Source organism: Tursiops truncatus, chromosome 3 (genome assembly GCF_011762595.2).
Source record: "Tursiops truncatus isolate mTurTru1 chromosome 3, mTurTru1.mat.Y, whole genome shotgun sequence".
Taxonomy (NCBI): Eukaryota; Metazoa; Chordata; class Mammalia; order Artiodactyla; family Delphinidae; genus Tursiops; species Tursiops truncatus.
The window spans coordinates 151,556,989-151,582,178 of record NC_047036.1 but is presented as its reverse complement, the minus strand read 5'-3'; the positions used below and the strand labels follow the sequence as shown (position 1 = coordinate 151,582,178).

The window sequence follows — 25,190 nt, the reverse complement described above, 5'->3', positions numbered from 1 at the left end:
TGTAGATATAACCTTCATATGCATTGGGAAACCAGAAAATTTGTGTGGCTCACTTTATCACGATATTTGCTTCATTGCACTTGTTTGGAACTGAATCCACAATATCTGTGATGTTGCCTGTAGTTAGCTTTGAACAGCAGGTTTGTTTTGAGACTGTTTTTTATTTTTATTGTTTAACAGTATAATGAATCCCAATGAACCTGTTTTCCAGCTTCAGCAATTACCAACATATGACCAGTCTTTTTTTATGTATAACATTCCTCACATCCACTCCCACTAGATTTTTTGAAGCAATTTTCAGGCATATTATTAAATATTGTAATATTAAAAGATAAGGACTATTTTTAAAAAAATACAGCCACAGTACCATTGTCACACCAGTCAGCATCTCTCTTTCCCCAGTCATATCATAATTTCTTTCTTAATGGTTTGTTCAAATCAGGGTCCAAACAAGGTTTATGTGTTTCATTTGGTTGAAGTCTTTCAAGTTTCTTTTAATCTGTTATCCTTATCTCTTTGTTTTCTTTATAGTTTATTTGTTAAAAGATTGGCTTTTTGTCTTTCAGAATTTCCCTCCTGAATTTTGCTGATTGTATCCCTATTCTATCTTTAGCATGGTCTTCTGTTCTTTTTTTTTTTTTTGGCGTATAATTTCTTTAAAATGTTGTGTTCGTTTCTGCTGTACAATGAAGTGAATCAGCTATATGTATACATATATCCTCTCCCTTTTGAACCTCCCTCCCACCCCACCCCCCTCAATCCCTCCCATCTAGGTCATCATACAGCACTGAGCTGAGCTCCCTGTGCTATAACACAGGTTCCCACTAGCTATCTATTTTACACATGGTAGTGTATTTATGTCAAACCTAATCTCCCAATTCATCCCACCCTCCCCTCCCTTCCAACCCTGTGTCCACACATCTGTTCTCTACATCTGCATCTCTATTCCTGCCCTGCAAATAGGTTCATCTGCACTATTTTTCTAGATTCCACATATATGCATTAATATATGATATGTTTTTCTCTTTCTTAACTTTACTCTGTATGACAGACTCTAGGTCCATCCATATCTCTACAAATGACCCAATTTCATTCCTTTTATGGCTGAGAATATTCCATTGTATATATGTACCACATCTTCTTTATTCATCTGTTGATGGACATTTAGGTTTGTTCCATATCCTGGCTATTGTAAATAGTGCTGCAGTGAACATTGGGATACATGTGTCTTTTTTTTTTAAATTTAATTTATTTATTTATATTTGGCTGTGTTTAGGTCTTCGTTGCAGCACATGGGTTTTCTCTGGTTGCGGCGAGTGGGGGCTACTCTTTGTTGCAGTGCGCGGGCTTCTCATTGTGGTGGCTTCTCTTGTTGTGGAGCACAGGCTCTAGGCACACGGGCTCAGTAGTTGTGGCTCGCGGGCTCTAGAGCACGGACTCTAGAGCACAGGCTCAGTAGTTGTGGCGCATGGGCTTAGTTGCTCCGCGGCATGTGGGATCTTCCCAGACCAGGACTCAAACCTGTGTCCCCTGCATTGGCAGGCAGATTCTTAGCCACTGCACCACCAGGGAAGCCCCTACAGGTGTCTCTTTGAATTACGGTTTTCTGAGGGTATATGCCCAGGAGTGGGATTGCTGGGTTATATGGTAGTTCTATTTTTAGTTTTTTAAGGAACATCCGTACTGCTCTTCACAGTGGCTGTATCAATTTACATTCCCACCAACAGCGTAAGAGGGTTCCCTTTTCTCCACACCCTCTCCAGTATTTATTGTTTGTAGATTTTCTGTTGATGGCCATTCTGACCGGTGTGAAGTGATACCTCATTGTAGTTTTGATTTGCATTTCTCTAATAATTAGGGATGTTGAACATCTTTTCATGTATTTGTTGGCCACCTGTATGTCTTCTTTGGAGAAACGTCTATTTAGGTCTTCTGCCCATGTTTTGACTGGGTTCTTTGCTTTTTTTTTGATATTGAGCTGCACAAGCTGTTTGTATAACTTGGAGATTAATCCTTTGTCAGTTGCTTCGTTTGCAAATATTTTCTCCCATTCTGAGGGTTGTCTTTTTTGTCTTGTTTATGGTTTCCTTTGCTGTGCAAAAGCTTTTAAGTTTGATTAGGTCCCATTTGTTTATTTTTGTTTTTATTTTCATTAGGAGGTGGGTCAAAAAAGATCTTGTGATTTATGTCAAAGAGTGTTTCTCATATGTTTTCCTCTAAGAGTTTTATAGTGTCTGGACTTGCATTTAGATCTTCAGTCCATTTTGAGTTTACTTTTCTGTATGGTGTTAGGGTGTGTTCTAATTTCATTCTTTTGCATGTAGCTGTCCAGTTATCCCAATAACACTTATTGAAGAGACTGTCTTTTCTCCACTGTATATTCTTTTTTAAAAATATTTTTTAAAAATTAATTAATTGATTTATTTTTGGTACATTGGGTCTTTGTTGCTGCGCGCGGGCTTTCTCTACTCTTCATTGCTGTGCACGGGCTTCTTATTGCAGTGTCATCTCTTGTCGTGGAGCACGGGCTCTAGGCATGTGGGCTTCAGTAGTTGTGGCTCACGGCCTCAGTAGTTGTGGTTCACAGGCTCTAGAGCACAGGCTCAGTAGTTGTAGCTCACAGGCTTAGTTGCTCTGCGGCATGTGGGATCTTCCCAGACCAGGGATCACACCCGTGTCCCCCTGCATTCACAGGTGGATTCTTAACCACTGCCCCACTAGGGAAGTCCCTCCACTGTATATTCTTGCCTCCTTTCTCATAGATTTGGTGACCATAGGTCTGTAGGTTTATCTCTGGGCTTTCTATCCTGTACCATTGATCTATATTTCTGTTTTTGTGCTAGTACCATACTGTCTTGATTACTGCAGCTTTGTAGTATAGTCTGAAGTCAGGGAGCCTGATTCCTCCAGCTCTGTTTTTCTTTCTCAAGATTGTTTTGGCTATTCGGGGCCTTTTGTGTTTCCATACAAATTGTAAAATTTTTTGTTCTAATTCTGTGAAAAATGCCATTGGTAATTTGATAGGGATTGCATTGAATCTGTAGATTGCTTTGGGTAGTATAGTCATTTTCACAATATTGATTCTTCCAATCCAAGAATATGGTATATCTCTCCATGTGTTTGTGTCATCTTTGATTTCTTTTATCACTGTTTTATAGTTTTCTGAGTATAGGTCTTTTGCCTCCTTAGGTGGGTTTATTCCTAGGTGTTTTATTCTTTTTGTTGCATTGGTAAATGGGATTGTTTCCTTAATTTCTCCTTCTGATCCGTCATTGTTAGTGTATAGGAATGCAAGAGATTTCTGTGCATTAATTTTGTATCCTACAACTTTACCAAATTCAGTGATTTGGTAGTTTTCTGGTGGCATCTTTAGGATTTTCTAAGTATAGTATCATGTCATCTGCAGACAGTGACAGCTTTACTTCTTTTTCAATTTGGATTCTTTTTATTTCTTTTTCTTCTCTGATTGCCTTGGCTAGGACTTCCAATACTGTGTTGAATAATGTGGTGAGAGTGGACATCCTTATCTTGTTCCTGATCTTAGAGGAAATGCTTTCAGTTTTTCACCATTGAGAATGATGCTTGCTATGTGTTTGTCGTATATGGCTTTTATTATGGTGAGGTAGGTTCTCTCTGTGCCCACTTTCTGGAGAGTTTTTATCATAAATCGGTATTGAATTTTGTCAAAAGCTTTTCCTGCATCTATTGGGATGATCATATGGGCTTTCTCCTTCAATTCGTTAATATGGTTTATCACATTGATTGATTTGTGTGTATTGAAGAATCCTTTTATTCCTGGGGTGAACCCCACTTGATCATGGTGTATGATCCTTTTAATGTGCTGTTGGATTCTGTTTGCTAATATTTTGTTCAGGATTTTTGCATCTGTGTTCATCAGAGATACTGGTCTGTAATTTTCTTGTCATATCTTTGTCTGGCTTTGGTATCAGGGTGATGGTGGCCTCGCAGAATGTGTTTGGGAGTGTTCCTCCCTCTGCAATTTTTTTGGAAGAGTTTGAGGAGGATAGGTGTTAGCTCTTCTCTAAATGTTTCATAGAATTGGCCTGTGAAGCCATCTGGTCCTGGACTTTTGTTTGCTGGAAAATTTTTAATTACAGTTTCAATTTCATTACTTGTGATTAGTCTGTTTATATTTTCTAATTCTTCCTGGTTCAGTCTTGGAAAGTTGTACCTTTCCAAGAATGTGTCTGTTTCTTCCAGGTTGTCCATTTTTATTGGCATATAGTTGCTTGTAGTAGTCTCTTATGATCCTTTGTACTTCTGTGGTATCAGTCGTAATATCTCCTTTTTCATTTCTAATTTTATTGATTTGAGTCCTCTCCCTTTTTTCTTGTTGAGTCTGGCTAAATGTTTATCAATTTTATCTTCTCAAAGAACCAATTTTATTGATCTTTGCTATTGTTTTCTTCGTTTCTATTTTATTTATTTCCGCTCTGACCTTTATGATTTCTTTCCTTCTACTAACTTTGGGGTTTTTTGTTCTTCTTTCTCTAGTTGCTTTAGGTATAAGGTTAGATTGTTTATTTGAGATTTTTCTTGTTTCTTGAGGTGAGATTGAATTGCTATAAACTTCCCTCTTAGAACTGCTTTTGCGGTGTCCCATAGGTTTAGGGTTGTTGTGTTTTTGTTGTCATTTGTTTCTGTGTGTTTTTTGATTTCCTCTTTGATTTCTTCAGTGATACCTTGGTTGTTTATTAGTATATTGTTTAGCCTCCATGTGTTGGTGTTTTTTATAGTGTTTTTCCTGTAATTGATTTTTCTTTCTTTTTCTTTTTTTTTTTTTTTTTTTTTTTGTTACACAGGCCTCTCACTGCTGCGTCGTCTCCCGTTGTGGAGCACAGGCTTCGGACATGCAGGCTCAGTGGCCATGGCTCATGGGCCCAGCTGCTCCGCGGCATGTGGGATCCTCCCAGACCGGGGCACAAACTTGTGTCCCCTGCTCGGCAGGCGGACTCTTAACCACTGCACCACCAGGGAAGCCCTGATTTTTCTTTTAAATGCCCTTGGTATTGTTTTCTTTTTAACTTATTTATTTTAATTTATTTATATTTGGCTGTATTGAGTCTTTGTTGCTGTGCGCGGGCTTTCTTTAGTTGCCATGAGCGAGGGCCTACTCTTCTTTGTGGTGCACAGGCTTCTCATTGTAGTGGCTTCTCTTGTTGTGGAGCACGGGCTCTAGGCACACAGGCTTCAGTAGTTGTGGCATGCAGGCCTTAGAGTGCAGGCTCAGTAGTTGTGGCACACGGGCTTAGTTGCTCCTCAGCATGTGGGACCTTTCTGGACCAGGACTTGAACCCGTGTCCCCTGCATTGGCAGGTGGATTCCCAACCACTGTGCCACCAGGGAAGCCCTCCTGTAATTGATTTCTAATCTCATAGCCTTGTGGTTGGAAAAGATGCTTGATACAATTTCAGTTTTCTTAAATTTTCCAAGGCTGGATTTGTGACCTAAGATGTGATCTGTCCTGGAGAATGTTCCATGTGCACTTGAGATGAAAGTGTATTCTGTCGTTTATGGGTGGAATGTCCTATAAATATCAATTAAATCTATCTGGACTATTGTGTCATTTAAAGCTTGTGTTTCCTTATTTATTTTCTGTCTGGGTGATCTATCCATTGGTGTGAGTGGGGTGTTAAAGTCCCCCACTATTATTGTGTTACTATTGATTTCCCCTTTTATGGCTGTTAGTATTTGCCTTATGTATTGAGCTGCTCCTATGTTGGGTGCATAAATCTTCATAATTGTTACATCTTCTTCTGATTAATCCCTTGATCATTATGTAGTGTCCTTCCTTATTTCTTGTAACAGTCTTTATTTTAAAGTCTATTTTATCTGGGTTGAGTATTGCTACTCCAGCTTTCTTTTGATGTCCATTTGCATGGAATATCTTTTTCCATCCCTTCACTTGCAGTCTGTATGTGTCCCTATGTCTGAAGTGGGTCTCTTGTAGACAGCATACATATGGGTTTTGTTTTTGTGTCCATTCAGCGAGCCTGTGTCTTGGTTGGAGCATTTAATCCATTTACACTGAAGATAATTATCTAGATGTATGTTTCTGTTACCGTTTTCTTAATTGTTTGGGGTTTGTTTTCGTGAGTCTTTTTCTTCTCTTGTGTTTCCCACCTATAGAAGTTCCTTTAGCATTTGTTGTAAAGCTGATTTGGTGGTGCTGAATTCTCTTAGCTTTTGCTTGTCTGTAAAGCTTTTTATTTCTCCATCAAATCTGAATGAGATCCTTGCTGGGTAGAGTAATGTTGGTATTTGGTTGTAGGTTTTTTCCTTTCATCACTTTAAATATATCCTGCCACTCCCTTGTGGCCCTCAGAGTTTCTGATGAAAAATCAGCTGATAACCTTATGGTGATTTCCTTGTATGTTATTTGTTGCTTTTTCCTTGCTGCTTCTAATATTTTTTCTTTGAACCTAATTGTTGTTAGTTTGATTAATATGTGTCTTGGTGTTCTTCTCCTTGGGTTTATCCTGTTTGGGGCTCTCTGCACTTCCTGGACTTGGGTGACTATTTCTTTTCCCATGATAGGGAAGTTTTCAACTATAATCTCTTCAAATATTTTCTCAGACCCTTTCTCTTTCTCTTCGGCTTCTGGGACCCTATAGTTCGAATGTTGGTGTGTTTAATGTTGTCCCAGGGGTCTCTGAGACTGTCCTCATTTCTTTTCATTGTTTTTTCCTTATTCTGCTCCTCAGCAGTTATTTCCACCATTCTATCTTCAGCTCACTTATTTGTTCTTCTGTTTCAGTTATTCTGCTATCGATTCCTCCTAGTGTATTTTCCATTTCAGTTATTGTGTTATTTATCACTGTTTGTTCTTTTTAAATTTATTTATTTATTTATTTATTTTTCGTTGCGTTGGGTCTTCGTTGCTGCACACGGGCTTTCTCTAGTTGTGGCGAGTGAGGGCTATTCTTCATTGTGGTGCGCAGGCTTCTTATTGTGGTGGCTTCTCTTGTTGCAGAGCACGAGCTCTAGGCATGCGGGCTTCAGTAGTTGTGGCACGTGGGCTCAGTAGTGGTGGCTCGTGGGCTCCAGAGCTCACGCTCAGTAGTTGTGGTGCATGAGCTTAGTTGCTCTGTGGCATGTGGGATCTTCCCGGACCAGGGCTCAAACCCATGTCCCCTGCGTTGGCAGGCGAAGTCCCAACCACTGCGCCACCAGGGAAGTCCCCATCACTGTTTGTTCTTTATTTCTTCTAGGTTCTTGTTAAACATTTCTTGTGTTTTCTTGATCCATGCCTCCATTCTGTTTCTGAGATTTTGGATCATCTTTACTATCATGACTCTTAATTCTTTTTCAGGTAGGTTGAGTATTTCCTCTTCATTTATTTGGTCTCATAGGTTTTTACCTTATTCCTTCATCTGTAACATATTTTTTTGTTGTCTCTTTCTTTTTTATTTTTGATGGGCGTGGCTGTGTTCCTGTCTTGCTGGTTGTTTGGCCTGAGGCATCCAGCACTGGAGTTTGCAGGCAGTTGGGTAGAGCCAGGTCTTGGTACTGAGATGAGGAACTCCAGGAGACCTCACACCGATTAGTATTCCCTGGGTTCTGAGGTTCTCTGTTAGTCCAGCAGTTGGACTTGGTGCTCCCACCACAGAAGCTCAGGCCTGACCCCTGGCCTGGGAACCAGGATCCTGCAAGCCACATGGAAAAAAAAAAAAAAAAGGCAACAAACAAAAAGGAGTAGAACAATAACAAAGAATAAAAAATAAAGTAAAACTAGAAAAATAAAAAATATATTAGAAAAATATATATAAATGAAACAACAATAACAAGGCATAACAGAACCACAACAGCAAAAAAAAAAAAAAAAGCCAGAAAAGGCCTTGGCATTGGGGGTTGCAGGGGAGGGGGCTTAGGCTTAGGACCTGTGCAGCCAGAAAAGGCCTTGGCGGGGGATGCGGGGCCTAGGCTCAGGACCTGCACAACTGGAAAAGGCCCTGGGGGGTGGCGGGGATGGGGCTTAGGCTCAGCATGGCCGGAGGGGGCCCCAGAGGGCAGAGGTTCAGGCCCAGGATCCCAGCACGCTCGCTGGGGCCTGAGCGGGCAGGGGAAACGCTGGCTGAATTCTTCCCTGATACCCCAAAGGTCTCTCCCTGTCCCTGCTGTTCCCCTCACATGGGTGGGCTTCTCCGGACACGGGAACCCCTCCCCTCCTCCAGCTGCCCCTCAGGAACACCAGCCCCGTCTGACCTCCACTTCTACCCCCTCTCCCTACCACATCCTACCTGGTCACACAGAGGTTCCTCCCATCCTCTTAGGTGTCCAGGGTCCCCCACCAGCACCTGGTAGGTGCCCTAGTTGTGAGGAAACGTGAACTCTGCGTCCTCTTACTCCGCCATCTCGACTCCGCTGCCCATGATCTCCTGTTCTAAACTATAATTTCTGGAAACTTCTATTTTTTTTTTTTTTTTTTGCGGTACGCGGGTCTCTCACTGTTGTGGCCTCTCCCGTTGCAGATCACAGGCTCCGGACACACAGGCTCAGCAGCCATGGCTCACGGGCCCAGCCGCTCTGCGGCATGTGGGATCTTCCCAGACCGGGGCACGAACCCGTGTCCCCTGCATCAGCAGGTGGACTCTCAACCACTGCACCACCAGGGAAGCCCCTGGAAACTTCTATTTTGATTTGAGGCTTGATCAGATTCAGTTTAGATTTTTTTTTTGACAAAAGAGTAGCTCATAGGTGGTATTATATATTTCATACTGCATCAGATTGTGAGAAACATACTGTCTGGTTGTCTTTCTTTTATGATGTTAAGAGTGACTAGTGGGATCAGCCTAATCCATCCATCAGAAAGCCCAGCTTTCAGCTAATAGTCATTGATGATCATTGCCCAGATCTGTTATTTCATTAGGGGTGTCTCAATATTAAAATAATTTTTTAAATTGTAAGACTAGTCTATGCTCATTGAAAAAAATTTGCAACATAGAAAGATAATCATCCAAAAATAACCACCCGCCTAATTCCCCTATCCCAATTACAGTTAACATTTTGGTGTATTTCCTTTCAGTCTTTATTTTGAATTTCTGCATAGTATTTCATTCTGTATTTGAACACTGGGTTGTTTAAAATTTTCATTATTATAAATAATGCTTTGATAAAATATCTTTGTCTTATGATCTGGTCTAAATGCAGATGATTCCCTCAGAATAGATTTCCAAATTTTAATTCATGGGTCAGAAAATATGAATTATTTAAAAATTCTATATATATATTGTCAAACTGCTTAAATAAAAATGCCAGCTGTTAAAGAAAAAGATTGTGCTATAAATATTATGCACAAGTATTAGTAGGAGCTAGACAAGTGACTGTTTTTCTAAGGTCTCTAAATTATTCAGTACCTCATAGATTGAGGAATTTTGTTCATAAAAATATAATGGTTGTAGACCCTTTATTTCTATATCCTAAGTAGGAGTTTATGGTTTAAGGATTTTTCTCAGTATTAATTCTTTCCTTGAAGTCTCAGGATGGTGGGGGCACTGCCAAGCTTTTTTTTTTTTTAATTTATTTATTTTTGGCTATGTTGGGTCTTCATTGCTGAGCGTGGGCTTTCTCTAGTTGAGGCGAGCAGGGGCTGCTCTTCATTGCAGTGCATGGGCTTATTATTGCTGTGGCTTCTCTTGTTGTGGAGCATGGGCTCTAGGCATGCGGCCTTCAGTGGTTGCAGCAGGTGGGCTCAGTAGTTGTGGTACACAGGCTTAGTTGCTCTGCGGCATGTGGGATCTTCCCGGACTAGGGCTCGATCCTGTGTCCCCTGCATTGGTAGGCAGATTCTTAACCACTGCGCCACCAGGGAAGCCCCAAGCATATTTTTATATGAGTACTTTTGCCTTCTATGGAAAAGTGTTGAGGAAACCAGGCTAACACTTCAAATGCAGGGGTCAGCTATAGCAGCAGTAAAGACTAAGGTCAAGAGCTCAACATTCAAGTGTACCTTCTTGAGAAAGCAAGGTTATCTCTAAACTTGAAAAGAAATTGCTACAACTTGAGTAGGGACAGGGCGCTTGTGTGGCTTCTCTGCAACAAAGAGGGCAGTTTGGTATTGTGGTACTGGCTTTGGAGTCTAACAGACTTGGAATCATATCTTACCCCAGGTATTTACAGGATTGAAGCCTCTGAGCCTTTATTTTTTCATCTGTTTGTAGGACCTAGTGATGTGTGCCTTTTTTAGGGTTGCTTATACTTAGGAAGTATCAACATAGTCATTAGGATTTTTTAGTTAGAAGCTATCACTAGTAGAATAAGTTTATTAAGTCTAGTACCTGAGAGAATAAGAATTTGTTTACTGAATGAGGCATATAGGGTCTTTTTATTTCAAGAGTATTTCAAATTGAACACCTGCCTCACACCATATACAAAAAATATATTGAAGACGTAAATGTAAGTACTAAAACTATAAAACTGTCTTAGGGGTAAATTTTTTTTTTTAACGATTCCTTTGTGAATTTTATTTATTTATTTATTTGACCACACCGTGCGGCATGTGGGATGTTAGTTTCCTGACCTGGGATCGAACCCGCATCCCCTGCGGGTTGGAAGCAGAGAGTATTAACTGCTGGACCGCCAGGGAAGTCCCTAGGGGTAAATATTCATGACTTTAGATTTGGCAGTGGATTCTTAGATATGACACCAAAAGCACAAGCAACAAAAGAAAAAAATAGATAAATTGGACTCCATCAAAATTTAAACTGTTGTGCATCAAAGAACACTATCAAGAAAGTGAAAAGAAAACCTACAGAATGGGAGAAAATATTTATAAATCATATATCCGATAAAAGTCTAGATTTCAGAACATATACAAAATTCCTACCACTCAACAACAAAAAGGACTCAGTTAAAACAAAACACTTGCATAGACGTTTTCTCTAAGAATATATACAAATTGTCAGCAAGCACATGAAAAGATGATCAACATAGTTAATCATTAAGGAAATGTGAGTCAAAACTATGAGATACCACTTCATCCCCACTAGAATGGCTATTAAAAAAATGAAAATAACAAATGTTGGTAAAAATGTGGAGAAATTGGAACCCAGGTACACTGTTGGTGGGAATGTAAAATGGTGCAGCTGCTATGAGAAAAAAAGGAATGAAGTACTGTCACATGCTATGATATAGATGAAAACATATGTTAAGTGAAAGAAGTCAGTCACAAAAGCCCACATATTGTATGATTCCATTTATAAGACACGCCCAGAATAGGCAAACACATAGAAACAGAAAGCAGATTAGTGGTTGCCTAGGGCTGGGATCCTGGGGGGAAAAGGAGAATGACTGCTAATGGGAACCTGTTTCTTTTTTAGTTAATGAAAATGTTATAAAATTGGTAGTGGTGATAGTTGCACAACTCTGTGAATATACTAAGAATAAACTAAAAGCCATGAACTGTAATTCAGTGAATTATATAATATGTAACTTTATCTCAATAAAGGTATTATATTGAAACAAAAAAGAATAGTGACAGCAGAGTCAGGATGGATATTGAAAGTTTGAAGATAGCAGAGAAGATGTGAAACAGTCTCTGGGAGAGTAGAACAATAAACTGACTATGGAGACATATTAGGATTGCTAGGCTGTATTGAGGGGCCGCTTGAGGTTTTTGGTCTTAAATATATTGTGAGCACCGTCAGCACTATTGTGCTGCTTAGGTAGGGGCACATAATAGGTGGAGAATTGGATTTAACCAAATTTGGGTTTTGCTAGGGAGTACAATAGAAATTAGAAATAAGTTGAGAAAATATTCAGGGGAATGGTTGGTAGAATAACCATGAGATCTAAGTTAGGTAAGAAGGAAAGTGAGGACATGACAGGATGATGGACAGTGAAAAGGTGATAGCCTGGAATTAGACATCCTAGTGGGACTGAAGGATTATTGGAGTTAGGGTATTAGAAGGAGTGAGTTGGAAAAGATAGGTGGTGGTGATGTTGGAAGTGGCATGATTATTATTGACAGGCTCAGTCAGGGTTCCTCACTGGAACCACAGAACACAGAAAATGAATCGAATGTTTTCCTTACTTCTCCCGAGGATGGTACATAACTGGTTGATACTATTCTAGATGCGGAGGACAGAGTTTAATGCATTACATACAATGGATGCCTGAGGACATTAGGCTTACTTCTCTCTCAGAAATCCCACTTGAGAAAGGCTGAGATGGTATGATCCATGGGAGCTGATAGCAAAAAGGTAAAGGAAGTGAGAGGACAGATACTGAATGAATCATAGCTTAGGTTGAACTACAGAAACTGCAACTTTCATATTCTTCAGTCTAATATGTACATATTAAAATCACCAAGAATGATGGCAAGACTGGCAAAAAGAAAGACAGCAAGTGATATGTTAAAAGTTTCAACGAATGGCCAGGAAAGGGGGTGGGGTGGGTGACCAGGAGGATAGTAGATGACTTCTTCAAGGTGGAGCAGCAGGCGTAGCAGAATGGTTTGTGCTTCAAACCAGGTTTTCCAGTAGTCTGGAAGCAACAATGAGGAGTAAGAGGATATTTACCCCACCTCCAGGTCAGTGGTATTGTGTTGTAAGGAAAAAGAAACAGCCAGTACCTGAGAAGGTACAAGGAGAAGCAGTATGCTCAGAGGACAGCCATCTTTCAGTTCGAGCAAGAAGATGAAAGAACTTCCACAGAGAGGGTTAAGAATATTGAGGATTTTTTTGATCACTGACCCTAATTCCAGAGGGCAGAGTCATTTTGAGAGCAGGAGAGGGAGACTGAGTCATACTAGAAAAGTGCCCCCAGATGACGGATTAGAGTCGTGGGATGAGAATCTAGGTGGTGAGAGAAGCTATGGGAAGCTTGAATTTCTTGGGGGTGTCCAAGGTAAACAGATTTAAGGCAAGATAGAATTAGTCATGTTTATCTCCGCAGTGCTAGTCAGTGGAACTGTCTGCAGTGACAGAAATGTTCTTTATTAGTAGACTCAAACATGGTAGCCACTAGTCACATGTGGCTATTGAACGCTTGAAATGTATACTTCATGTGATGAAGACCTGAATTTTAAATTACATTTAGGGGGCTTCCCTGGTGGTGCAGTGGTTAACAATCCACCTGCCAATGCAGGGGACACGGGTTCGAGCCCTGGTCCGGGAAGATCCCACATGCCACGGAGCAGCTAAGCCTATGTGCCACAACTACTGAGCCTGCACTGTAGACCCGTAAGCCACAACTACTGAAGCCTGTGCACCTAGAGCCCATGCTCCGCAACAAGAGAAGCCACCTCAGTGAGAAGCCCGTGCACCGCAATGAAGAGTAGCCCATGCTCACCACAAGTAGAGAAAGCCCACGTGCAGCAATGAAGATCCGATGCAGCCAAGAATAAAATAAATTTATTAAAAAAAGAAAAATAAATAAATTACATTTAATTCTAATTAAGTTTTAAATTTAAACAGCCACGTGTGTCAGAATGGTAGATAATGGTTAGTTCTGTTGATAGCCTTTTTGTTGGGACTACTCTCATAGGGAAGGCTGGCAGCATTGAGGCAGACAACATGCAGGTGGAGCAGGCCTTCCCTTTTTCCCCTAACATCCCACTGAGAAAGTGCTAAGCTGGAGGATTGGCGGTTTTAGCAGGAACGTAAACAACTCTGTGGCCTCCCATTATTTTCTGCTGATGTGGTTTTGAGGTTAAGGGAGACAAACTGAGAGTAACCACTGTCATGCTTCCAAATCTCTTTTCTTTGTATATATAATTTTCACTTAACTCAGGGAGCCTTTGTCTTCACTGTTTACAGTTCAAGGCCATATGTTTTTATTTTTGATTGCTTGTCTGCTTAGGGTTTTGGAAATAAGTGTGTGCTGATGTTTACATAGTATTGGTAATTGTTCTGTAATGCTTTGGTTATTGTTCATTTTGTCTGTACAAATTAGTATGGGAACCACTTAAGACTAAGACCTAACGCAAATTATAGATAGGCTGGTAGGTATGTTCTAAAGATGGGCTTAAATCTTTGGCTAAGACTAAGAAATAAATTTGGAAGACTAATAATGAGAATTACATAATAATAAACAACTAATGATAATCTGAGTGCTTTCTGTGGGCTGAACACTCTTACAACTTATTTGGATTATTTGATGTGATCCTTACCAGAACCCATGAAGATAGATGCTATTATCATGTCATTTTGTGGGTAAGTCACCTGATACTCAGAGAGCTTAATTAACTTGCCTAAGGGAACACAGCTAGTCGAGTCCTAGCCTGGAGACCATTTTGTCCAACTCTAAAGTTGGTGCACATTATTCCACTGTGTGCCACTGCTTCTTTGTATCTTAACAGTGCCAAACCAAGTCCTAAGTGCAGTTCCTTAGGGCGTTTTCCATCCAGTGGTATATAAAGGCCTGAGTTAATGGTCGTAGGTTTATAGGTGGCTCTCTCAGCTCTCAGTGATGTTCCTCCTTTCTGTTTTGCATACCTTGCCCAGGTAGTTGCTTTCCTGGTAGTTGTCTTCAGACTCCATCGTTCCCTTTTGAAATCTTTGGCTGTTGTCACCAGCAACTAAGTTTTTGGATTTAAGTTTCATACTAAATTCTCTGCCTGCAGCTTAGTTAAAATGGCTCTCTCAACACTCATAAACCAGAGTAGCAGACTCCTTTAGAGCAACTTACACCTTTCTTCTTTGTAGGGGCAATAGTTTTTAAAGGAAAAATGTAGCTGCAGGGGCCAGTCCAGTCTGCTCTGATCATAACATTTAATAATAGAATTAGCATATAAGTCTCAGCCATCTGCCAAGTCTCTTTTCCACCTGCCCACTTAGCACTTATCACTTTCTCTCTTCCCTCTTACCCTCTTTTTCTCTTTCCCTTTACCCTCTTATTTCCCAGGAGAGCAGCCTGCTCTTATAGAAGAACATATATTACTTTAAAGTAAAGCTCATATTGCACTTCTGGTGCCATGTTTCTTTGTTATTTTAGCTTTGTGATCTTTGTCAGTTTATTTCATCATCTATAAAATAGAGTTAGCGATATATGCCTTGCCAGGACCATTGTAAGGATTGAGATTATGTTTTTTAAGTCCCTGGCACAGAGAAGGTTCTCATAAAACAAGAGCCCCTTTTTCCTGTGAATCCATTGCTATGATTTAAATTGACAAGTATTTATTAGCATCTAATCTATGCTAGACTCTGCTGGGGATGGTGAAGAGATCAAGACAAAACCCAGAATCTCTGAATTCAGAAGGTTGTGTGATGTAGAAAGGAGACTGACATATAAACAAATAACAGAAATGTGCTAGGTGCAGAGGTATATATAAAGTGCTATAAGCAATTAATTCCTTTTCCAGCCCTGTTTGTGGAGTGGTTTCCAAGTATTTCTTTTGGGAAAAATCCTTGGTAGTCACGATGGGTAATAAATAGAAAGAGAGAGAGAGGGAAAAAAAAAAACCTTAGAGGTTTCTGTAATCAGAGATGCAAACATTTTAAGAATTGATTTCAGCACGGCACTTGATAAAATCTCTCATAAATTCCTTGTACATAAGATGGAGAAATGTGGGCTGGCTGATAGAATAGGAGGTGGATTTTGAAGGTGGTTATACAACTATGTCCAGGATGTTTTTCTCCTGCAGTACTTTATTTTTATTTATAAAATCTCTGGGTTGGAGGGAACCTTAGAAATAGATCATCTACTCTAACTTGTGCCTAAGGCCTTGCTGTAACCTGATCTCTTTTTCTCCCTTTGAATTTTTTTTTTTCATACCCGTGATTCATTTATTTTTTAACTGGAAGTTTGTGCTTCTTAATTTCCCTCACCTATCTCTCTCCTCCCCCCACAGCCGCCACCCCCCACCTCCCTGGCAACTACCTGTTTGTTTTCTGTATTTACAACTCTTTCTGTTTTGTTATGTTTGTTCATTTGTTTCACTTTTTATATTCCACATATAAGTGAAATCATATAGTATTTGTCTTTGTCTGACTTATTTCACTTTGTATAATACTCTCTAGGTCCATCTATGTTGTTGCAAATGGCAAGATTTCTTTTTTTTATGCCTGAGTAATATTCCATTGTGTGTGTGTGTGTGTGTGTGTGTGTGTGTGTGTGTGTGTGTGTGTGTATATATATAGCAAAGATTTCAAAAGGGAACGATGGAGTCTGAAGACAACTACCAGGAAAGCAACTACCTGGGCAAGGTATGCAAAACAGAAAGGAGGAACATCACTGAGAGCTGAGAGAGCCACCTATAAACCTACGACCATTAACTCAGGCCTTTATATACCACTGGATGGAAAACGCCCTAAGGAACTGCACTTAGGACTTGGTTTGGCACTGTTAAGATACAAAGAAGCAGTGGCACACAGTGGAATAATGTGCACCAACTTTAGAGTTGGACAAAATGGTCTCCAGGCTAGGACTCGACTAGCTGTGTTCCCTTAGGCAAAACTGGAAAACAGTGATATATATATATCACCTCTTCTTTATCCATTCATCTGTTGATGGATACTTAGGTTGCTTCCATATCTTGGCTATTGTAAATAATGCTGCAATGAACTTGTGGCACATACATCTTTTCGAATTAGCGTTTTATTTTCTTCAGGTAAATACTAGGCCTTTTAATTTTGTGTGTGTGTGTGTGTGATACGCGGGGCTCTCACTGTTGTGACCTCTCCCGTTGCGGAGCACAGGCTCCGTACGCGCCATGGCTCACGGGCCCAGCCGGTCCGTGGCATGTGGGATCTTCCCGGACCGGGGCACAAACCCGTGTCCCCTGCATCGGCAGGCGGACTCTCAACCACTGCGCCACCAGGGAAGCCCGCCCTTTTAATTTTTAATTCAGTAGTACGGAAAACTATATAGTGAAAAATATGCCTGCCTCCTCTTCCAGTCCCCAGGTGTCCCTGTCATCCTCCCTAGAGATAAGACATTATTAATAGTTGCTTCTGTGTATGATCATGTTTTATTATGTGTATCTCTTTACACCTTGTATTATAGTTATTTGAATGTATGTGCTGTCTCCCTTAGTAAATTGTAAGCTCCTTAAGAGCAAGAACCATGCCTCATAATTTCCTATATCTCCCCAAACTTACACATTGAAGATTATCAATAAATACTTGCTTGATTAAGTATTTAAAGGAAATTTGGACTAGGGGAAGACAGGCTTCTCTGGTAACATGCCACAGTTTTCTGTGTCCTTGGCCATATCTTTAACAGTCATTTTTCCCCAGTGACTTGGATGAACATGTAGAAAGCATGCTTGTAATATATGCAGATGACACAAAGCTGGGAGAGCTAATAACATCAGATGACAGAATCAAGACTTCACATGATCTCAACTGACTGGAATGTTCAACTGAAAAGAATAGGGATAAATATAAAGTCCTGTTAGAGGGGAAACATACCCAACAACTTAGTTACCCAAGTAAAGAATTAGGAGACCTGTCTTGATAACATTTTTGAAGATGATTTGGAAGGATAGGGGATAGATCTTAATTGCCTTTACGCTCAGTTTAAGCCAGTAGAATACCAGGATTGTCAATAAAGTAAACACAGCCTTGGCTGAATTAGTAGAATATGAGTCCAGACAAAGCAGCTTGTGGTTCTTGTGTTCTCTTTACTGGTCAGACTGCTTGTTGGAATATTGGGTCCATTTTGAGGTGCCACACATAGAAGACTGACAAATTGGGGTGTATGTAGAGGAGATTAACTAGGAAGGTAAAACATGGGTATAGGAATCAGACAGATCTAGACTGTTCTGGGTTCTTCTGACTAGTTGTGATAGCTTGGCAAAGTCAATTCCTTTGAGTTTGTTTTCATACGTTTAAAATAGGGCAGAATAATAATACCCATCTCCAGAGGATCATTAAAAGGATTAGAGCTACCCTAGGCCCTCAAAGGTTCTGCAGTCCAAGTCTTATTAGTGATTGGCTTAATGACTAGATATAGTACCTGTTTTGAAGGTGGTTACATTTTAGTGGGTCAGACAACTGAGTAAAACCAAGATTGTAATGTAGCTTGTTAAGTGTTCAAAGAGCTGACTTGTGGAAAAGGGGGTAAACTTATTCATACAGCCCCCAGTAAATGCAGATTAAGCCAGAATTGTTGTGTAGCGGTAGAATGGGTTTACCTAGGAGGAAGTGAATTCTCCTCAGTGAATGGATATAGTTGAGACTGTTTAATCACTTGTCAGGGTTGCTTATAGAGGCATTTATATGAGTGGGAGGTTGGACTAGAAGGATAGGTAAACTATGGCCAGCCAGGAGTCAAATGTAGTTAGACATCTGATTTTATAAAGTTTTATTGGAACATACCACACCCAGTTATTTATAATGTTGCCTATGGCTGCCTTCCTGCTATAATGCAGAGTTGAGTAGTTATGACAGTTAAGGCGATGTGACATATCGCCTTCCAAGCCTAAAATATTTACTACCTGGTCCTGTACAGAAAAATTTTGCTAACCCCTGGTCTAGGTAAATGCTTCACAACCTAAATTATTTTGTGAACTGATAAGCTTTCTAAATTCTTTGTCATGGGGATGTCAAGTGTCAGGAGGGACAAAGGCAATATTTGAAGTGAGATGGTCACAGTTCTTCTTGTTAACTGCAAGGAATGAAGACTGGAAAACAGTTGGTTAATTAACTTCCAAGACCCTTTAAGAGAGTATGATTTGATAAACAGACACCTTTTGCTATGAGAAAAGTATTTGTATGCCTCTTGGACTAAAGTTGTCTATACCCACTAGAATTAGGAGGTGGTCCTATTGTAGTGGAAAAGACTGGTTGTGTTAACTGTTCTGAGCTCTCATTTTCTCACTTGTAAATGGAACACTTTTCAGTTTTGTAAAGAGTGGAGCTAATGTGGGCACTCAGATTTAGCTGTCATTGCTATATATCATAAAGCATCTTATTGGAGTATATGTGTCACAAAGACAGAGTTTTCAATGGGAAAGTATAAATCCTTCCCCCTAGTGCTGCAAGTTAGGATAGTACACAAAAACCTTTCTTGGTGTGGACTAGATTTTTAGATCTAATGGCAAGTAGAGGAAAAATAGATCTCATTAGCAAATATGGGAATATCTTGCTGCTGGCAGTTTCAGTCCATATTATGCAAGTAATATTCTCTGTACTAGAAAGGCAGAGGTTTCCCAGACAGTCACCTCTCCCAGTGGAATAGGATTTTAAACTTTTCTTCTTCAAGTACATTTTGTCTTTTATATTTAGAGTCTACTGCCAACTAACAGTTTTTCTTTTTTGTTTTGTTTCTTTTTTTTGTTGTTGAAAGTGTTGACTCGGAGACAAAAAGAGACTAAGAGAAAGAGCAAGAGTGACAGTGGGACAGCTGCTCAGATTTCCCTAGACATTGACAAGTAGGTATACTGTGTTTACGGAGCTCTTGCTTATTAACACATACCATCACTTAGACCGAATAAGAGACCAATTTCTCTCTTACCCTGGGTTTCTTCGGCCTGGCAATCACTTTGTTGCTTTAATGCCTGTATTTCTTTTTCATATTCCCAGTTTATGTCAGCATAAGTGGGTGGCCTCTGTATCCCTTTTTGTTACTCTGAAAAGACCCTGCCACTCCCTCCACTTCCACATTGCTCTTAGCTTTCTGTTTTCTTTGAATTTGCATATTGGTGTTTGGTGCTTTGGGGAAGCAGTGTGCTATTTTGCAATGTAATGGTACAGAAGTTGAGTTGCAAGAAGTTGGGCAATATTGAAGACTTCCTTGGGTTGTGGGTTGCAGCTTGACTAAGAAAGCACATTCATTACAAAGGGAGGCAGGGGCAAGGGGTGGGTCAGGTATAAGTGCTGCCTCCTGAAAGTAAAGACATCACCAACAATACATTAGGGCAGTTAGTCATTAGAAACATTTATCTTTGAAACACAGATCTTATCTTAGATCCTAAATTTCATGGCTGCCTTCCCTAATCGAGTTGAGCAGAGCTCCACTTGCTCCTTTTGGAATCCTTCTGTCATGCAGTCATTTTTCTAGGACTGTATTCATCACACTATTGCAGTAAATTTTTTCCTTTCGTTTTTGACATTTCTGTCTCCGTGGCTATTCTGTGAGTTACTTGAAGGCAGATACTTGCCTTCATTCATGTTTATATCCCCGGCATCTAATAAAATGTGTGTGAGACAGCAATAACAATAATACCTGTTTGTTGAGCTCTTAATATTATGTGCCAGCCGCTGTGCTGGGTGGTTTATTTACTTTGTAGCTATCACAATAGCTGATAAGGTAGTATTCTTTCTTTTTTAGAAATAAATATAGAAACTGAAGAGAAATTATACGTAACTGGTTAAGATCATGTGGCCAGAACTGGCAAAGTCTACCTGACTCAAAAACTTATGCTTCTTTTACAGTGCTGCCGTCTCTCATGTAGTAGGGGGTTAATAAATGCTTTTTACATTAATTAATAAACCTTGAAAGGTACACTAGTGTAGCTTTTCTCATAAGTCAGAGTTTTACTTGTATTCTCTCTAATGATTAATTACTTGAGAGACTTATTTCTCCTATTTTAAAGACCCTCCCAGAGAAATTTTTCCATAAAGGCAATCTAAATCTTTCTGTAGTAACCGAATAGCAACAACCAGAAGGAGAAGCTTTGGAAAGTTTTCTTTAGCTTCTTAAAACTAAGATGATTTTATGAGTCAGGCAGACCTGGCTTCTGACAGTTATTAGCTATAGGACTTCGAGGAGAATAGTACCTTCCTAATAGGACCCACCAATTAATTGAGAAATTGTGTTTAAAGGGCCTTGTACCAGTTCTCACCACAGAGAAAATACTTCATAAATGTTCATTTTCTTCCTTTGTCTCCAGTGATTCCATTTTTGCTGATGCCTAATAAACCTTACCTCAGGGACACAATTTCCTCTTTCCACAAACTCTACGATTATAAAAAGATAAAAATAACTGTATATATGAAGTTGTGCAAAAGCCTCTGGCAGAACCACATGATTTTAGTAACTTCCTAGTGGATGTTGCAGGTTGTAGAATTAAGGAAGTCAGCATATAGACGGACTTGATACACTAATCAGACAAGTTCATCTACCGTGGTAAAAATGTCATTTTGATTTAATGCTCTTGGTGTTCCCTTTTCTGTCTAAATTTTAACTTCTCTTTGAAGAAAACGATTACACTTAATTTGAGAAGAGTTTGACTGAAGTCTGGAGAGCAATTAGCATTGTTTGAGATAGTTAGAAGAGCTGATTTCATTATCATCCCACTGCCACAACAGCAGGGTAAGAGAAACAGCCAGGGAAAACCACTAATCACTCAGTCCTTTTGATTGGCATTGGGTTAGTTTTATTGGCGATCCTGCTGAGCGAATCTGCTTTGGTTGACATGTCTTCTTCACAGAATAACTTTAAGACATAAAAACACAATTTGAGACGTATCTAGGAGCACAGAGGCAAAAGCAAATCTTAAAACTGCCTTTTCTCTCTTTCTTCTGATTGGCTAGGAATGAGAAGTGTTATCTCTGTAAATCCCTAGTCCCGTTCAGAGAGTATCAGTGTCATGTAGAGTCCTGTCTCCAGCTTGCAAGAGGTGACCAAGGAGATGGGCCTGAAGAGAGTGATAGAGTATGCTCAGCTGTGGAGGGGAAGCGTCCACAACGGCTGAGGAACCCAAAGGTATGTGTGGAGTGTTTTAGGAAAGGTTACCTAACCCTCCACAGTTCTGTCTGGGCTTTTTTCCTCCCTCCTTCCTTCTTCTTCTGTTTATCTTGAAATAGGATTTGTGCTTTTTAAAATTATTTTTTCTTTTAATTAAAAAGTAATATATACTCATTGTAGAAAATATGGGAAGTTCAAAAAAAAGTATGAACAATAGCGAAATTATCATCCATAAGTTAGTTACTCAAAGATGACATCTTCTAGTATTTTGGCCTATTTTTTTCTAGTCTTTTTTTAATGCATTTTAATGTAATTGACACCATATTATATATGTACATATACACATATGTGTACATACGTATACTTGTATGTGCATATGTATATATACACTTACAATTGTAACATAAACACCTTCCTGGGTTTATTTTTAAACTGTTTTTTAAATTACTCTTAATGTTTGTATCACACAGTCAATTAACCGTTCTCATATTATTGGACATTCAGATTGTTTTCCAGTTCTTCTGTATTATAACGCTGTGTTTAAAACATTAATCAGTCTTTGTACCACTGATTATTTCCTTAGAATAGATTTCCTGAAGTGGAGCTCTTAGGGCAATGGGTATAAACATTAAAATCTCTTGAAACATACTGCCAGATTACTTTCCAGAAAGTATATCCAGTTGTATACCCACTGCCAGGAACATACAGTCAACTCTGTTGAACACCTCATGTGCCTAGCCTTATTAGGAAACTGTAGGATGTGGTCCTGGTCACTGGGAAGATGTGCTTTCTGGGCTTTGTGATTAGAGATCAGGAAGAGCAAGTCTTGGCTTAGAGATCAAAGATAAAGCAGCAGCTCCATGTCCAAGGCTTACTGACATAGCAGTCACTGAACACTAAGATGGAGAAGCCATTATCTGTCATGATGAAAAAAGAATATGAAGAAAAGTATGAAGAATCAGGGGAAATTATCTTTTCCTTATATGAATGGGGTGATGTTTAGGTGGTAATTTGGAGTTAGGGCTTATGGGTATGTGCTTATACCATAAAGCTAGTTTTTTCTCTGTCATCGCTGCCTCTAGAAGCTAATTTGAAACTGTTATTTTCTATTTTAAACCTCTCCAAATCTATCATAGGTCAAAGGTTACTGTTCTCTAATACGATCTTGGTGGAATAATTTGCCTTGACTCTGGTATCCATTCTTAGATATATTCTTGGCATAAAGACGTATTCTTTTAATCATATTTGCTTTTTTACTGTGTACCCTCGTTTATTAGAAAGCAAAAGACTTTCCTACAGCTGTACCCCTACACCTCTTCTCTCCTGGAGATAGGTGTGATCTGGGCTAAGGAAGTTGTATTTTAGACTCTGTGTAACCCTTTCATCTATTTTTCTCTGTCACAGGAAAAAGGCTTCAGTGAAGGCCGACTCCTTAGTCTCTTGGAACAGTCTGAGTACAAGACTACAGGTGAGGATCCCAGGACCAGTTTTCTGAGCTTCTTTCTGAGGCCTTCTAGTAAAAATAGCCCCTACCAACTCCCCTGACTTTTTGCTAGAGTTATGTGGTTGCACATTTGACCCAGTCAGCCAGCCTTTGAGACTTGGTCTAGGTCATCTCTCCCTAAGGAAGATGAAATACTCTGTCTTATTTATCATGTATTTTGTTTCAGCCTCTATAAAGCTTGAACTTTCTACTTGCCTTTTGAACTGGGGAAAAAACATTTCCAAATCAGAGTGGAATGTGGTACAAGTCCTAAGTACCTCCTAAAGGAATAGGCATTGAAAACTAGTCATTACTGTCATCTCCTAATGTTTTGTGCATCATTCATGTTACCTTTAGCATAGTGTCTCAACCTCTGCTCCTGAGGGACTGTAGGAAGTAATTCTGTCTCTGTGCCTAATATTTAAGGAGGAGTAGAGTGGATTGTTTAAGAGCATTGCATAGAGTTAGTAATACCAACTTCATAGATTGAAAGGATTATATCTAGTAAAGCTCCACACATATTCCCTGACATAAGTAGGCTCTTGATAAATGTTGGCTGCTATTATTACTGTTGTTGTTGTTAATAGTTGCTATTGATAAATTTACTAGATGTAGGTGGAAGAGGAACTTTTGCTTAGGTCTGGTGAGATTTGCTTCCCATCTAGTTCTAATAGTTCATTCCGAACAAGCAAATCTGTTGTGCCTTCTGATGACTATAAAAAGGCAGCCTCTCTGAGCCCCATAGCCTGCTGCCTTTAGGTCAGCAGGTTGTGAATCTCTTCAGGTAGCAGATTTCCCTTGGCAACTCCTTGTTCCTCAAGTCCAGATTTGAAGTAGATTTATTCAGTGGTTATTCATTCAAAAGTGTTTACCTCTGTACTTTTGCAGGTAAGCCTGTTGGATGCTAATGCTCACATTCCATTGGTCTGGGGATTGGGGATCTGAGCTACCTGGATAAGCCTGATGAAGAGCAGTGCCCAGAACATAGGAAGCACACGATCAGTGAAAAGTGTTATGATTACACCACCACTAACAACATTATTACTTTTTCTGTCCTATCACAGATGCAGAGATAAAGACCAAGTTTTCAGAGACAGGAGCCTTCAGGTGAATTGGGGTGTGCATTGAAGTGTGGCTGACAGCAGTTCTAGAAAAGTACAGCCCTGGTCCTATGTTCTGTGTATAGTGTGATATTCAGACTGTTGAAGTAGAAAACTGTGGAACTGTGTGACTGCTCTCTGTATAACTCTGTGCCTGCCATATATCTGGGCTGAGAATTGGATAACTACCTCAAGTTCATTCATGGTGTCAGAACAAGCAGAGGAAAAGCTGTCTTACTCCTCTTTGCCTCTCTATCCCCACCCAACCCTTGTCTTCTGACTTAAAATTCAAGCAGCTTGGGAATTTGGGTCTGAATCCTCATTTCTTTACTACCCAACTGTGTGGCTTTGGGTATATGATTTACCCAGTGTCCTCATCTGTGAAAGGGAAATGATAGTACTTATCTGATTGGATTATTCTAAAGATTACATGAAATAATAGTATATGTAAATACCCCTGGTACACATACTTAGTGCTTATTAGTAGGTGTATATTGAATTCTGATTTTTTTCTCCTTCTCTCTAGGGTGCCTTCACCAGGGGTAGAAGAGGCAGGTTGCAGCAGAGAGATACAGAGTTCCCCTGCACATCTCGACTTAAATGAGTCTCCCATCAAGTCTTTTGTTTCTATTTCAGAAACCACAGATTGCTTAGTGGACTTTAAAAAGCAGCTTACCGTCGGGTCAAGTAGCCGGACACGGACCAAAGCAGGCAGAGGAAGAAGGAGGAAATCCTGAATTTCTAGGGTCTAAAGGTTGACAAAACCATTAGCAATAGGGGTGGGCCATGTTCATTAAGCCTTAGTGGTCTCCAGTTCATTGTTATGCAGGTTTTGGCCCTGCAGTTTCTAGCACCAGCACCCACTCAGTGTTCTGGTTTTTATGTTTTCTATAAGCTATACAGACAACTGTGTGTAGTATTCTGTTTTATAACAGTCTGTTTGAATTCACTTGTGGTTAAAAAGAAAATTTAAATATATTTATCTATGTTTGTATGAAATTTTATTTCAATAA

At 39.7% G+C, this 25,190-nt stretch overlaps 1 protein-coding gene across 7 annotated transcripts in view; it reads left to right on the top strand.

Annotated features, from left to right (window-relative positions):
- UIMC1 (ubiquitin interaction motif containing 1) overlaps positions 1–25,190 on the top strand; it is a 138,743-nt gene extending 113,553 nt beyond the window's left edge. For 6 of the 7 annotated variants that reach the window (XM_073802823.1, XM_073802825.1, XM_073802824.1 and 3 more), the window contains 5 exons: positions 19,252–19,336; positions 21,441–21,612; positions 22,999–23,062; positions 24,142–24,184; positions 24,704–25,190. In XM_073802823.1, coding sequence (XP_073658924.1) covers positions 19,252–19,336; positions 21,441–21,612; positions 22,999–23,062; positions 24,142–24,184; positions 24,704–24,914 — 575 coding nt within the window. In that variant the 3' untranslated portion in view covers positions 24,915–25,190. The remainder of the gene's footprint in view (positions 1–19,251; positions 19,337–21,440; positions 21,613–22,998; positions 23,063–24,141; positions 24,185–24,703) is intronic. The other variant, XM_073802826.1, reaches the window with a different exon arrangement.